General features: G+C 40.8%; 1 protein-coding gene across 1 annotated transcript; it reads right to left on the reverse strand.

The window, feature by feature from the left end:
* Positions 1-3,133: 3,133 nt before the first annotated feature.
* On the reverse strand, positions 3,134-15,579 carry BDNF (brain derived neurotrophic factor). Its single transcript, XM_047823825.1, is given in 2 exon segments — positions 3,134-3,898; positions 15,355-15,579. Coding segments are annotated over 2 exon segments (990 nt in total).
* Positions 15,580-16,257: the final 678 nt, after the last annotated feature.

Below are 16,257 nucleotides of genomic sequence, written 5' to 3' on the forward strand. Positions count from 1 at the left end.
CAGGGAGGGGAGGGGGGACTGTGCAATTGCTAACACTAGTCAGGTTGGTCTTAAAGCAAGGAACACACGTATTTATAATGAAACACGTTTTCATGTTTGTTTCACAGTGAAGAGAAAAAACCCAGAACCCCCAGATTTTATGTACTTTGAAAATATATTTAAAAACATTAAAAATTCTATATTTAAAACATATATTATATGTTAATTAGTACACTTAAATAGAACTTGTATTTACAATAGGCTTCTGATGCGGTTAAGTTTTAATGCCAATTTTTTTCAATAACATAATTATATAAATATACTAAAATACAATAAATATTTTTTTTGTTTTACATGGTGAATAATATCTTTACCATAGAGAAAACAAGGCCACAGACATTTACTTACATTTTCAATGGAAATCACCATAAAAAAGCAACAGGCCTGCCGGCATGCACCAAACACTTCTGCCACAAAGAGACCACAGCAAGACTTTAAAACAAAACAAAACAAAACTGAACAGAACAAAAATGAACAGCAACAGAGAAAGATTTTAACAAAATAAATCTTAGATCAACGTAAACCACCAAGCATGTGACCGTGATGTATCCTATCAGGTAAGAGAGAGCCAGTGACCACACAATTGCCGAATGTCTCCTGTTCAACCACTTAATACATCTGGCCTTAGCAGGACTTTTGAGACTGTGATGGGCACTTCTTTGATAATTTCGTCCCTCAGAAGGAAGCTGCGAAAAGTTAATATACAGCAGATTTTCATTACATGTCAAAAATAATTACAAAGACAGTATTTTCAAACAACACAAAACAAACCTAAAGTCTTCCCTCTTTGAAAGACAGGTGTTCGGATGGTATCGTAAAGCATAGGCTAGGCTCGTTCTAAATGAAAGACTGAACAAATAGAAATTATTTGCTGATGGTATCTTCATTCCCTGGGTCATGGTGGACAACCTCTTTTGCTTAGCCCTCACTCTACTAAGATGCGGCAACTTCTCGAGGCTTTCTGATATTCAAGGACACTGGTCAAGGACGTTTTCAGATTTGGATAATGGGCTGAATGGGTGAGTGGGTTTAGCACTAATTTTCCCTGGAATTCATTTTTCCCAGGACCACGCTATTCCAGGCTCCCACCTTTATTTCTCCAAACCCAAGATGGCAGAGGTGAGGCAGGGACCCTCTCCATGAACAGACAGGATGGGCAGGAGGTTGCTGAGGCCTTCACTGGGGAGCAAAACTTTATCAGTTCTGTCCTGGCCTCTTCCATTGAGCAAGGCACCTTCAAGCCTTTCGTGTCCTAGACATGCAGACACCTTCCTGAAGTCTTGTCTTGGGACAAGATTTTCTCTTGGTAGCCTTGGTCATCCAACCTGAGTTTTTGGGGCCTTTTCCTGTCCCTTCCCCCTTACCGAAAGTTCTCAGAAGACAAAACCCTGGTTTTCCTCAAGTCTAATTTCAAAGCAGAAAGTGTTCATGTCGCAAGCATTTTCCATCTCATTGTATCAGTTTCATGATGACAATGTCACATTTGGTTCTGAACCTGCCCCAGGCTAATCCAGCTGTAGGACAAATTACCCAGGGTGGAGAATGTAAGTCAGCTCAAGTGGGGTCCTCCAGCGAGAACCTCTTAGCACAGTTAGATAATGTAGGCACTTAAAGCGCGAGGTCCAAGCAACTTGACACAGTCATTCCAGAGCCACCTCTGAAAGGTCCTTCAAAGGTCTCCCTCTTGGAATGTCTCAAGTACCATTCCCCACCCCCACCTAGACATCAGGATGGCCACACAGAAATTCCTCCTGCACCACCCGGAAATGACGTGTCAGCTCCACACAGCCTCCATATGGCTGGTTCAGTCTCACGTCACTGGCAGTGTGGACTCCTGCTCTGATCTAGGCATTTCTGGGTCCATACAGAACTCCACCTTTTGCTTGCAAGACGGTTTTAAGCCTTACCATGATTTTGTTAAGCCTTACAAATGATTTACCCAAGTGTTTACCCCTCATAAAAAAGAATCTTTGAGTTTTTTGTTGTTGTTCTTTTTCTCTTCTAAAAGAAAGAAAGAAAGAAAGAAAGAAAGAAAGAAGAAAGAAACCACTGTTCTCCATGCTTATGAATGAGTGCCACAATATGACAAAATTTGTCCACTCGTTCACAGCAGTGGTAAATTATTTCAGAGCACCCAACTGATTTTTCTTCCTTTAAGAGAAAACAAAATAAAGAGGGGACCAAAGGGGGAGGGAGGGAAAGAATGTGCTCTAAGAAAATGTAGATCTTTCCAGCAAAAGAAGCTTCTGCTGACCAAGGCCCAAAGGGTGAGTGGGAGCCCAGAAGGTGCATCATGGGAAGTGGAGTGAGCACTTCATTCAGTTGCCTTTTTATTCAGTTTCCAATCATCTGATTGATATTGCCAACATCTTTACAACATACAAATAAATCTATCAACCAGAATATATACTGAAGGAATTCTTTCCCCATCCCTACTCCCTGTGGGAACTTGAAAGAAAGAAAGAAAGAAAGAAAGAAAGAAAGAAAGAAAGAAAGAAAACAAAACAACAAAACAAACAAAAAAAACACAAAACAAACAAAAATATACCCCTCCCATCCACCCATTCCCTAAGCCAGTAAAGCAATGACAACAGCACCTTGACATTGTTTTAATTCCAACGCTATCAGAAGTTAAAAGCAGTAAAACAGATAATAGTACTAACAAGAACGAAGATACTTACTGTCTAAAATGTAAACGGAATGTTTTGGTTCAAATTTTTGTTGGTTTTTTTTTTTTTTGTCTGTTTTCTGAAAGAGGACAGTTTATTATCAATTCACAATTAAAGCAGCATGCAATTTATTATTTTTTTTTTTTTTTTAACTTTTTACGTTTTCAATTCTTGGCAACGGCAACAAACCACAACATTATCGAGGAATGAAATGCAGACTTTTTAAAGTTGTGCGCAAAATGACTGTTTCCCTTCTGGTCATGGATATGTCCAATAAATAGATTGTAGAACCACTGTACTGTATAAACTTCATTTATACATGCAGTTCATAAAATTATTTTTTCTTAACTGAATAATTTACCCTGTTATGTATATATACAAATAGATAATTTTTGTCTCAATATAATCTATACAACATCAATCCACTATCTTCCCCTTTTAATGGTCAATGTACATACACAGGAAGTGTCTATCCTTATGAATCGCCAGCCAATTCTCTTTTTGCTATCCATGGTGAGGGCCCGCACGTACGACTGGGTAGTTCGGCACTGGGAGTTCCAATGCCTTTTGTCTATGCCCCTGCAGCCCTCCTTTGTGTAACCCATGGGATTGCACTTGGTCTCGTAGAAGTACTGCTTCAGTTGGCCTTTCGATACAGGGACTTTTTCAAGGACGGTGACCGTCCCGCCCGACATGTCCACTGCAGTCTTTTTATCTGCCGCTGTCACCCACTCGCTAATGCTGTCGCACACGCTCAGCTCCCCGCGGCGGGCAGGGTCAGAGTGGCGCCGGACCCTCATAGACATGTTTGCAGCATCCAGGTAATTTTTGTATTCCTCAAGCAGAAAGAGGAGAGGAGGCTCCAAAGGCACTTGACTACTGAGCATCACCCTGGAAGTGTATAAGTCCGCGTCCTTACTGTTTTCTTCATTGGGTCGACCTTTCTGGTCCTCGTCCAACAGCTCTTCTATCACGTGTTCAAAAGTGTCAGCCAAGGATGTCAGGCCTCTCGACCCTGCCTTGGGCCCGTTCACGCTCTCCAGAGTCCCATGGGTCCGCACACCTGGGTAGGCCAAGCTGCCTTGTCCTCGGCCGTTGGCTTCTTTCATGGGGGCAGCCTTCATGCAACCGAAGTATGAAATAACCATAGTAAGGAAAAGGATGGTCATCACTCTTCTCACCTGGTGGAGCTGCAGGGAAAAAACAGAAACAGGACACAGAGCCGGTTAGCACTTTCTTTCGCAGGGATGCGCTGCGGCCATCGGACTGTGATTCCAGGCCATTCTGCAGGGGCAAGGATTTTATGCACTGGTGATGAACTCTAGTTGCATCAGACACACGTTAGCGTCAGTCGTGTGCTCTGTGTGGCGTTTACACCCAAGGTTAGATGGCTTCTACATAAGTGAAAAAAACTGTGGCTGCAAGTTCTCCCTTACCAGCTTTGTAAGTTTAATTTTTAATGATCTCTGCTCAGGCTGTCACAAGAAACACAAAATCAGAAATGTTACTAGGCAACAACTCCAAGTGTAATAGTAATTTTTTTTTCAAGTTAGCAACATGGTCCTATTGCGGGAGCTGTGTGACAGGAACAGCAGTGGCCTGAGGGGTCTGTGGGGGCCTTTCCGGCTGTGTGATATCTAGGTATGAAGAGCACCGTAAAACCGAAGTCGGGGAGCTGTAAGGAGCCTTTTACATGGACTTTTTTTTCCCCTTCCATAATCTATTAGGACAAAGCATAAAGATAATCTCATCAAGCCATCCCGCTTTACAGATAAGGAACCAAAGGCCACCGAGGACTTGCTTCCCGTCCTGAAGAAAGTTTATGTCCTGAAGAAAGTTTACATTAGAACTCGGGGCTCCCAACTTCAGCTTCAATGTTTTCCTAGTACACCTGGGTGGTCACTACTGAAAATGTTCTGCTTATTTCCAAACAGAAATCATTTTCTACACGTTGATTTTAATGGTGTGTCTATACCTGGGGCTGATGTCATGAAAACAATGTGTCTGCTTAAAAGAGCACTGAAAAAGTCAGCATTAAAAAGGCAATGAAGTCAATGTCAAATGCCTCCCATATGCGGATCCACGTTTATCTCCACTAACTCTGAGCCCCTCACCCCTTTGACTTTTCTGGCTCATGTACAGAGCCATCCAAGCAAGCTCAGCTTCTCCTTTTATTAGAAATGTGGTCCTGTGAGTACGTGTATGTGAGAGAGCTCAGAGTTTATCATAACTTTAAAAGGCTGAGTGGCGTTTTGCACATTGTGGAATAGGCAGCGAGCACTTCTTTCTGTGCTTTTGAAGTTTTCTGGGAAGTCCCTTAACAGCACACCACAAAATTAATCTTTTCCTGTTTGCCAGAGGGTTGCTATACTCTAAATCTGGCTCTACATCTATAAGCAGGCTCTGGGAAGCCAATTAGAATGGAAGAACAAACAAAATGAAAACATACCTATAGACCGACCCAAGGTTACCGTCAGATGGTGAAGGACTTCAGAATCACTTACCTGAAGCACTGGGTCTCTTAGCAAGAAACAGAAGCATCCCTGGGCTCCGACACTCTAACTATTCCTACTTCTCAGTCCTGGAGCAAGGACTTACAAAAAGACACACATGTGTCTAACCAGTAGGGAAAAGGACTGTTTTTCTGTCCATATGAAGTGTCACTGAACAGGAAGACAACCTACCTCCAGTTAATAGGTCATACTTCAGAAATGGCTTAAAATTCTGGCATTGAAAAGCAAATGTTTCTCTTCTCCACTTTCATAAGAGATCACATTTTCTACCACTAAGGGGCTATTACTATCCCCAAACACCCACAAATTTCTTTGTGGATTCACTCTCACTATATACAAATAGCAAGCACGCTCAGAGCCGTTTGGAGTGCACAATGGCCAGAGTCAGAAGCACACACTGGTTTGAATAAACCACAGATATCTATTCTGCTAACACCTGAACTTTTTGTGAATGTTCTGGATTCTGCACCATCAAAGAAATGTATCCTCCAAGGAGGTTTCTATTCCTGGCAGGCAGTATTTACACCATTGAATGAAAACCTTTTCTCCTGATGTTCCCAGTCCAAGTTAAAACAACCCAAGGGGCACCTCAAATGTAGGTCGATGAAAGAATGCAAATATAGAATATTTTACTCCAGTCATCCATATCACTCTGGTAGAGATTTGCTGTGATCAGCAATCTTTTAATGCCATATTTCATCAAGTCTAAGATACCAGCATTATAAAACACATCATTTTACGTACCACTAAGAAATAAAAAATGCAGCCAATTAAACCATTGCTTTCTTTATCACTTGGAAATATTATTGTACACTTACTGAAGAGTTCTTTTAGACTTTTTCAGACACATTTTATCATATACAATTTTTCTGCATATGTAACAAAAGTAAGCAAACTAAATTGGTTAAGGCGATGACAACTATACGATGACTCCTACATGGCAACAATAACAATACAATAACATCAGCTATAAGACACAACTTCAGAGATATTACAAATATGAATGACAAACTGTGATTCTAGAATTAATGAAATGGAGTAAGTTTCATAAATATTTACTAAATGCCCACATGAACCGCTTAAAATGGCCCAAGGTACTGAGGCATCTTCAACTACAGAGTTGGGAAATTGTTTTATTATCACTACCACAGATAAGAGGCTTTTAATGATATACCTTTTTCTATACTTGGCTTAGAGAAGTTTACCCTGCCTTTCACTGGTCTCCTCTTTATATGTTAGTAACTTTTTGGTTCCAAAAGTGGTACTTTATGTATCATTTTATTAGCAGTTCCATAAACAAATATTTCAGAGGACGAAATGGTATCTGAGTAAATATAACTTGGCTTTCATCCTGAAGCCCAAACAGTGGCATCCCTCAAAGCGGAACATCTGCACAGATTCAGTTAAATTAAGTATCTGGTGCTAAAGCCCAGCCCCCTTTGCCAGCCCTGACCCCAGTGACACTTCTAGGATGCTCACTGCCTACTCCCAACGCCTTGTAAGTGCATCCAGCACCAAACTCAATACCTTTTGTGGAAACTATTACTTCCTAACTTGTCTGTTTCTGACAGTGATTTCTTAATACTTTGGACCACCCAGGGTGGAGGCTAGGAATCTTGGAATCAAGTTTGACCATACATTTTGGGTATGGTTTTCAAATCCAATCAGTGAAGAAGTCCTGCTCATTTTTCCTTTACAACATTTCTCCTGTCTATCCCTTTTCCTCCGTCCCGCTGCCGCCATCTTGGTTCAGCTCTCACCATCTCAATGTCCCCCTGATGCACTTTACGTCCTTTCTGCTCCATTCAACTATGATGATCACTGCCTGACCAACCACTCACCTTATCTTTCTCTCTCAAAAACTTGCAATAGCATTTTCATTCCATTAGATACCATCTGACAACTTCTTTTACCTGGTATCACACCCTTCAAAATCTGGCCTCACCGTTACTCACCTCTACTCTGATCAGGCCAGAATCCTTGGAGCTGTATATACATTATTGCCTGGAAGTGACCTGTTCCATTCTTCTGGCAAACTTTTTTCTGTCTGATTAAATCTCACTTATCATCCTTCATAGCACAGTTCAAGCATCAGATCATACATGCCACCTTCTCTAATGTCCTCCTTCTCTTCTAAAATTTGCATCTTATAGCTCATTGAGTATTCTCATATCCCTACTTGCTTGTTAACTAACAGTGTTTGCTAACCATGGTCAGCCTTCAGTTAGATGATAGGCTCTCTGAGGGAATGAATCATGTCTGACTACCTCACCCCTGCAATTAATGGTCAACATAGAATAATATAATAGTTCTCAGTAAAAACTTACTGATGGGCTTACTAAACCATTAGAAAAGGCAGTATTAACCTTTCATGGGAAGGCTTTCCATTTGGAAAGCACAAGTGAACTCATTGGAATTATTTGGTCAAGTGCAGGCCATGCTAAACCCAAATTAAAAGCTCGAAGGGACCTGATAAATGGCAATTATCAGTCATGAAGAATCTCTTTAGCTTCTCTAACAGGGTAAAGCCTTACTTGACTAATTTCTAAAAAGAAAATAACACTATATCATACAAATTCCTCCTGTCACTTGTGTAGCCCTGTTCCTAACAGAAGACTTAGAAAAGAGCCAGTGATAATAATAATCACAGTGAAACTTGGATTTTTAGTATTTCAACTGCCTTTTTGGCTGTTAACCTCTTCAATGAGTAATTTTATATACTATATTAGGAAATCGTAACAATAAGTAAGAGCTTCCATGACAATTCCTAACATTTTAGCCCTTCGGATGTGTCTTTATTACACAAAAGATAAAGAGGCTGTGTAATACTCCTAAGTAGATTGTTAGTCTATATATCTGTTTCTACATAATAAATTCACTGGTGCTGTCTAATTCTGCTCCAAGGCTCACAACAACCAGCCCAATCACATCTATAAAATGCTAGGAAGGATTGTTTGTAGCCCCATTCTCAAAAAATTAAATATAGTACACAGGGCTAAAAAGAAAATTGACAAAATAGAAGTAAAGTTTAGTTTTAAGTATGACTCATGAGTCTTAAACATTCAACTAGATGAATATCCATGACAGCATGCTGTAGTAATAACTTAACATTTGTCTAAAAGACGATAGAGCATTCACAAGCATGATCTAATTTGATTGTTACAAGGAGATAAGACAGGTATTATTATCCACATTTCACAGATGAGACCACTATGGTTCAGAGAGGTTAACAGGTTACCTCTTCACCCAAGTTTTTACTATCAGGACGTGCTGCCAGTTTTAGGATATTTGACTGCAGGGAGAAGACAGGCTATGCTACAAAGGGTAGTCAAAGAAGGAGCTTATACAACACAGCCATAATTTTCTGTAGCTGTGTGTATCCTGGAGCCCAGCTTTCTAAAGGCAGCACCAGTGAGATACTACTTTGCAGTTCTGGACTAATCATGACCTAAAAGTCCCTTCAACTTTAAGGCCTGATTATTTCAGTAGATGAAATATCAGACAACATGGTCTTCCTCTAAAGGAAAGCTATGCAAAAATATAGGCATGATAGAATGATGTTTCTATGGCCAAAGTTAAGAAGGAAAACCAAACAGTAATATGGGTAATTCAGGCACAGAGGAGAAAAAAATGCAAAGTGTTCCCTATTCCCCAGTCCCTTAGGGTTATGTCTATGACATGTAATCAAAGAAAATAGTTTAAAGATATGGTTGCTCATCTTAGTCGTATAAGCAACAAGGATGATGGTAATGTTGAAGAAATTATCAATTAATATTTAATTCCTAACATATATGATGCAAACCTATTAAGAGACCACCTTAATGCAATCTTTCAAATCAATATAAATAATCTTCAATTTGTATCCAGTTTCACTACATGCATTTTATTAGCCTTTGTTCATTCATCACACATGGAATCTACTTTCAAATTTTATAGTCTAGGAGAAAAGTAGGATATGTATGTAAGTAACTAAAACAGAAAAGTAGAAACAACCCAGGAAAAGAAAAAATTCTATAAAGAGAAAGAGGTTACTTCCAGTTAGAGAAGGAAGTATGCTTTGTGAAGAGGAAGGCAAAGGATAGGGAAGATTTAGACGTGTTCAGAAAAGACACCAATGGATGGATGGAGTCTTGGTTAAAGGCACAGAGTACATTTCTGGAGAGAAGAGCCCTGGAAAGGAATAGTGAGAAAGAAGAGTGAGTGACTCTCAGATTCCAGAAAGCTCTGAGGGTGATGCTAGAGAGTTCGGACCCTGCCTTATAGGCATGAAAGAGCCAGTGAGAGTTTCTGAGCAGGGAAATGCTTCCAGAAGCCCCGTTTATCACCAGATACAGGAGGGCCTAAAAGAACGATAGACTGGAAGAGACAATTCATTGATTTTCTTAGTGGCCACTGAGCTTTAAAAATAAATACTGAGTAGTTACTTAAGTGTGAGATTGGGGTTAAGGGCTTGGGTATATCTTTTAACTTAATTCATTTATTTCTATTTTCTGTTTATTTATTTTTAGGCTGAAGGGAGTTACAAAAGAAGGGGTTAGAGAGAAGTGTGCAGAAATGAGGGCTAACCATGGGGTCATGTCTGGTTTGGCTGAAAGAACACCATGGAAGAAGGTGGAGAGAAGGCGGGAATCGAAACTCATTCCAATTATAATTACACTGAACTTGGATTCCACGGCTCAGCACTTTTAATTCAAAGATCTCCAAACACTTTGCAAATGTTAACTAATTAAGACTCATAGGACCCTAGAGGTACAGGTAACTATAATTATCCACCTTTCGTACAGGAGGAAAGAGGACCAGAGTTTTTAATCAACTCATCCACTCACTGTGGTTCCCCTGATAGAACAAGGTTAGAACCTCAGATTCCAAAGGAAAACTAGGCCTTCAACTACAGAGACTAGTTTCTTTCATCCCTCTGCATTATTTTCCCATTAGGTATACACTGCTTAGCTGAGAAGAATTAAAAACAAATAAACAAACAAACAACAACAATAAAACTTCACATTCTTCAAGGAAAATAATTGGCAGTTGGAATCCATAAATAAAATAAGGATGGGGGCTGGGGCTAATGATCATGACAGATGCTCACCTACTTGCCTGAAAGACCAATCAACTGAAACTAATAAATATTTTAGTAAATGAAATCTGATAATGCAGATTTTCCTAAGCTTTGAAGGAACTGCCTTAGGTCTTGGGTGGGGGGAGCTCAGTCAGTTAAGCGTCCAACTTTGGCTCAGGTCATGATCTTGTGGTTTGTGGGTTCAAGCCCCGCGTCAGGCTCTGTGCTGACAGCTCAGAGTCTGGAGCCTGCTTCGGATTTTGGTTCTCTTTCTCTCTCTCTGCCCCTCCCCGCTCACACTCTTCTGTCTCTCTATATCAAAAAATAAACATTAAAAATTTTTTTATTAAAAAAATGTAGGTTTTGGGGCTCCTGGGTGGCTCAGCTGGTTAAATGTCAGACTCTGATTTTGGCTCAGGTCATGATCTCATGGTTCATGGGATTGAACCTGGTGTTAGGCACCAGAGAAATTGCTGGTTCTTAGAGACCCAGAAAAATACAATACATGTAATTATCATGACAAAAAGTATATTCCTCCGAATTATTAACTTAATAGATAAATTTATATACATCTTTGATACAAAGCAAAATATCTCTGGTCCTCTATTAACCTCCTCTATTCCATACCCTATCCTTGAAAAAGCAAACACACTTCTACTGGTCAGAGATCTCCTTCACCCAGGAGTAAAACTAGACCATATTCTCCATTAGGAAGGACAGGGATGGGTATTCTCCTCCGAATTACCACAATTTGTACAAGACCTTGTACCAACTAGGTTCCCACACATGCTGAATGACTCTATTCCCTTTGTGCTGGTAATATCTGCATAGTATTTAGGGAGGTGAAATTAAAGTAAGAACAGTAAGTCTTAAAATGAGCTGGAACGAATTTTGGAATAAGGAATAGAATAAGGACCAGGTCTGGGCAGAAAACACCCCACTTGACGTTCCAGTCCCAGGCACAGCTGCCACCATGATCCAAAGGTTTTTGTTTTTTTGTTTTGTTTTTTTAACATTTATTCATCTTTGAGAGAAAGAGAGAGAGAGAGAGAGAGAGAGAAGCAGAGAGAGAGGGAGACACAGAATCCGAAGCAGGCTCCAGGCTCTGAGCTGTCAGCACAGAGCCCGATGCGAGACCCAAACTCACTGGCTGCGAGATCATGACCGGAGCCAAAGCCGGACGCTTAACCGACTGAGCCACCCAGGCGCCCACAATCCAAAGGTTTTTAAGTGCCTCCAACACTGCTGCCCCAAGAAACCTACTGTTCGACTGTAACCAAGGAAGACTCCCTGAAAGCCAGAGCCACCCACAGCTGGCAGTCCTATCCATGCCTGCCCTCTTCCTTCACCGCCACAGAGTAATATCGCCCACACAGTGCACATCTCTATAATAAAGTCTCAAATATACACAAGCCACTTGCCTATCAAATGAATAGATGGCCAAAAATTTTGCTTTTTAAAATATGTTTTCAAACTGTTTTTTAAATTATAAGAACAAAATGGCAGGCAACATTCAATTAAAAAGCCTAACCTCTTTAATCCTTCTCCCCTCCCTCCTTTCCCCACTTCCTTCCCTCCCTCCCTCCCTCCCTCCCTCCTTCCTTCCTTCCTTCCTTCAAATGTTCATTGGGGCGCCTGGGTGGCTCAGTTGGTTGAGCACTGGACTCTTGATTTGGCTCAGGTCATGATCTCATGGTTTGTGGGATCGAGCCCTGCGTGGGGCTTCACACTGAGCATGGAGCCTGCTTGGGATTCTGTCTCCCTCTGCCTCCTCCCCTACTCACACTCTCACTCTCTCTCTAAAAAAGAAATTAAGAAAAAAAAAATATGTATCTTTGGGGGAGAGGCAGAAGAGAGCGAGACAAGAGAATCTGAATAGGCCCCACCACTGTCAGTGAAAGCCTGAGGCAGGGCTTGAACTCACAAACCCTGAGATCATGACCTGAGCTGAGGTCGGACACTCAACTGACTGAGCCACCCAAGCGCCCCAGGATTGTTTTCTTCAGATTTTCAGGTGAGATTTATTTATAATAAACTGAAGTTCAGATTTAACAATATTCTAACTATTATTTTTTGCTTTTTAAATTTTTTATTTTAATGCCAGTTAGTTAACATACAGTGTTGTATTAGTTTCAAGTGTACAACATAGTAGTTCAACAATTCCATACCTCACCCAGTGCTCACCACAACAAGTGCACTCCTTAATCCCATCACTTATTTAACCCATCCCCCTACCTCTCTCCCCTCTGGTGACTGTCAGTTTGTTTTCTGTAACTAAGAGTCTGTTCCTTGATTTGTCTCTCTCTCCTTTTTTTTCCCCTTTATTTGTTCTGTTTCTTAAATTCCACATGAGTGAAATCATATGCTTTTGTCTTTCTCTGAATAATATTCTTCTAACTATTAAATTGCAAAAAAATAACACATTATCAAATTCCCATACATGGTAGACAGTAATGTTCATTATGATATTATCTAACAGGTTCTGCTAAGTTTCAGTGACCCACTTTGCAAGGAAGTACATGAAAAAATTAAACGAAACCTTGCTTCTCAAAGTGAGATGGATGGGCCAGTAGCATTAGCATCACCAAGGCAGTTCAAAGAAATGAAGAATCTCAGCTTCCCTTCCTCCATCCCTTCCACCCTGTTGACTAAAACAGAATATGCACATTGACAAGATTCATATACTTCAAGGCGGTTCATTAAAGTTGAGAAACACTGGACTCTGATAAAGAGAGAGGAAGCTACTTATGATAAGGAAATGAAAGGGTTAAAGTCAACTTAAGTATTGTGGTACATTCTGAGCATGCCATGGGCTTACTCACCATCTCTCCTCCTTGGCTCAACTTGTTTTATTGGAACATTTATTATGTAGGAAAATATTTTTGCTTTTGTAATGGTATTAAATAAATCTGGGTTCCCTTCATGTCAACTTGCTTTTCCACTATTGTGTTTGTACAATAAAGCACAGGATACCTATAAACATGATTGACTGAATGAGAATTTATATTGTACTACCGATCTAAATCTGAACTCCCACTCAATCACTAATTTTTATCGCAATGCTACAAAGCAAGTACAAGCATAATTGGCCTCCCTGATCACTTACAAAGGCTAACATCACTCACTCAATCAGAATCAAACTGGAAATGATACAAACAGCACTAGCAGGTGATAGATTTCAACACACATTAATATTCCTTTCATCCAGGTTTCTGATGGTGAAACAGAGACAGAGGCAGGGAAAACTGATTCACTCACTCGATGAAGATTTATTTCTAGGCCTGTCCTAAAGCTAACAGATCTAGCTAACTCCTACCACCTAACTCCTAAATAAATCTCCCCACACACACAAAAAACACAGCAGCAGTGGCAGCAACAACAAAACCTTAAAACATATGATTGTATCAAGCATCCAAACCCCTGTTCAACCCTAATCAATCTCTACCTCAGTAAGGTACCCAGCAGGCAACTCAATTTCTCAGTTGGGTTCCAACAATTGGGATCATTTGCCTCAAGACTAAAGGAGCCAAAATGACCAAAAAGAAAAGAAAACAAAACAAAACAAAAAGTTAGCTTTCTAAAGAAAAGTATAAACATCTTTTTGAGTTACAAGGACATCATCATCAGGGAGTTGATAGGGTGGTTTCATAAATAGAACTGGAGACAGCTTCACTGTTTAGGTTTTTTACCAAGGATTGCAAAGACAGCTAGTTCCCAAACACCAAGTCACCAAGTCACCAGTACGGACACACATGACTCATACTGGGAATGCTGATAGTGTTGCTGTTAAATCATCTGATGCTGAGTGGGGCTGAGATGTCACAGAACCCTCTTTTCCCAGGCAGAATCCTAAGTATTATTGGGTTCCATCTTGAGCCCCACACAGTACAAATGTGAACACAGCTGAGGGACAGCCTCCTCCAAATTACAAACATGGTGCACCTGCTAACAGGGGATGTTGTGAAAGCACAGCAGAGTACTGTCTTCTAAGTTCCTGGACCCAGGAATAAACATGCCCTGGGCTTAAAGAAAGTGCAAGGGTGATGTAATGGTAGTCTTTGTCCCTAAGGGGAGAGCATGCAGTGGTAATGCTCTCAAGCCAGAGGATAAAAGGAATCCCCTTTTAAGAAAGAAGTGTGCCAGGGACGCCTGGGTGGCTCAGTCAGTTAAGCATCCGACTTCGGCTCAGGTCATGATCTCATGGTTCGTGGGTTGGAGCCCTGCATCGGGCTATGTGCTGACAGCTCAGAGCCTGGAGCCTGCTTCAGATTCTGTGTCTCCCTCTCTCTCTCCCCCTCCCCAACTCACGCTCTGTCTCCCTCTGTCTCAAAAATAAATAAACATTAAAAAAAAATTTTTTTTTAAAGAAAGAAATGTGCCATAATGTGGAAATTGAGCACAAGCCAGAACAATTACAATTAAAAAAAAAAAGAAAGAGAGAGAGAGAGAGAGAAAGAAGGTTAAGACCAGTCTGTTCTATTTCAGTCTCTTTCCCCAGAATTGGAAACTTCAAATCAACAGGTTGCTTGTAAGATGCTGCTGGACACTTTGTGGAGTTCCTACAATGAGACGTTATGGCGATTTTGACAGCTGTGAGCCAACGCCCACTAGACACACACACACTCGTAATGGACCCCAGAGCTGTGGTAAAGGCATGCCCTTCTCAGTTTTTCCAGATGGTGCTCCTGAAATTTTCCACAGCCAATGTATTCCTGTGGTTAATTAGTTATCTGAGTGAATTCCATCACAGAATATCTGTTCATAATTAGAGCCATCTTAGGTCCAAACTGGAAGCCTTCAATGTCATTACTTCAGAAGGGGTAAAATGGGAACAGGACAGATGAGTCTCACCTGATGAAGAGCCTCTCACTCTAGATTAGATCCTATCCTCTGAGCTACGACAGAGAACATTAATTTTTAAAAAGCAAGAGGTGAAAAATAGGTGGAGGAAGAAACTGGACAGATAAGGTGTCCCTAGAACAAAAGGATAGCATTCCCTTTAAAACCACTATCAGGAGATCCTAGGGGAAAGATGAAATTAGCAAGAGAACGCCATTAGCTCTCTGTTGCTCACCTTTATGAGACCATTTTCAGGAATCAGTTTGTTAAATTCCACTGAAGCGCAAATGTACACACCGCAGCCCTTCTTCTAGGTTGCTGAGTCATACCATACAGAAGTGTGTGGGCAGATGCCAAAACATGTGTGGACACGCAGCCCTTTCTGTAGAAACTCAACGTTCCAAGCATTAACAAGGATTAACCTTTTGCACACGAGGAGAAAACTGGTGGGTCCACACATTCAGCTGTCCTTCAGGTTATTTTTGCATCTAACTCTACAATTTCTTTTAATTACTTATTGTAAAGCACAAGAAAGTGCTCATTATTTGTAGGTTAATGCAGGAGCAAAAATTATTGTGTACGTTCCCCTGCCCACTGCCCTACCCCAGCCCCCAACTCTTCTAAGTGTCCCTGTTCATTTGAATTGCACAAGCAAGCCAGTTTCTGGGTCCTGCGCATAATGAGCCATGTGGACCCTATTCAAGAAACTGGCCATGTTCCAGAGCTACTATAAAATTCAAGGAAAATATTAACATCTCAGATGACAAAAGATCCATATGGCTGGTCAGAAAATATCCACATTGCTTAAGCCAATAGAGTGTACCTATATGGAAACATTCAATTCTGTTCCATGAGCATCAGGACTGTGAGAACATCTGTTTGTCTCCATTCCTTTTCACTAAACATTGAGTCCAACAGAATACATGCAAACTCAGACACCAATATATTTAATCTAAGCAAGAGGACGAGGGATGTGTTTTTACATCGTATCTATAAGTAAACACTGGAGCGCCTGGGTGGCTCAGTCGGTTAAGCATCCTACTTTGGCTCAGGTCATGATCTGGAGGTTCATGAGTTCAAGCCCTGCGTCAGGCTCTGTGCTGAAGGCTCAGAGCCTGGATCCTGCTTCAGATTCCGT

Source organism: Prionailurus viverrinus, chromosome D1 (assembly GCF_022837055.1).
Source record: "Prionailurus viverrinus isolate Anna chromosome D1, UM_Priviv_1.0, whole genome shotgun sequence".
Taxonomy (NCBI): Eukaryota; Metazoa; Chordata; class Mammalia; order Carnivora; family Felidae; genus Prionailurus; species Prionailurus viverrinus.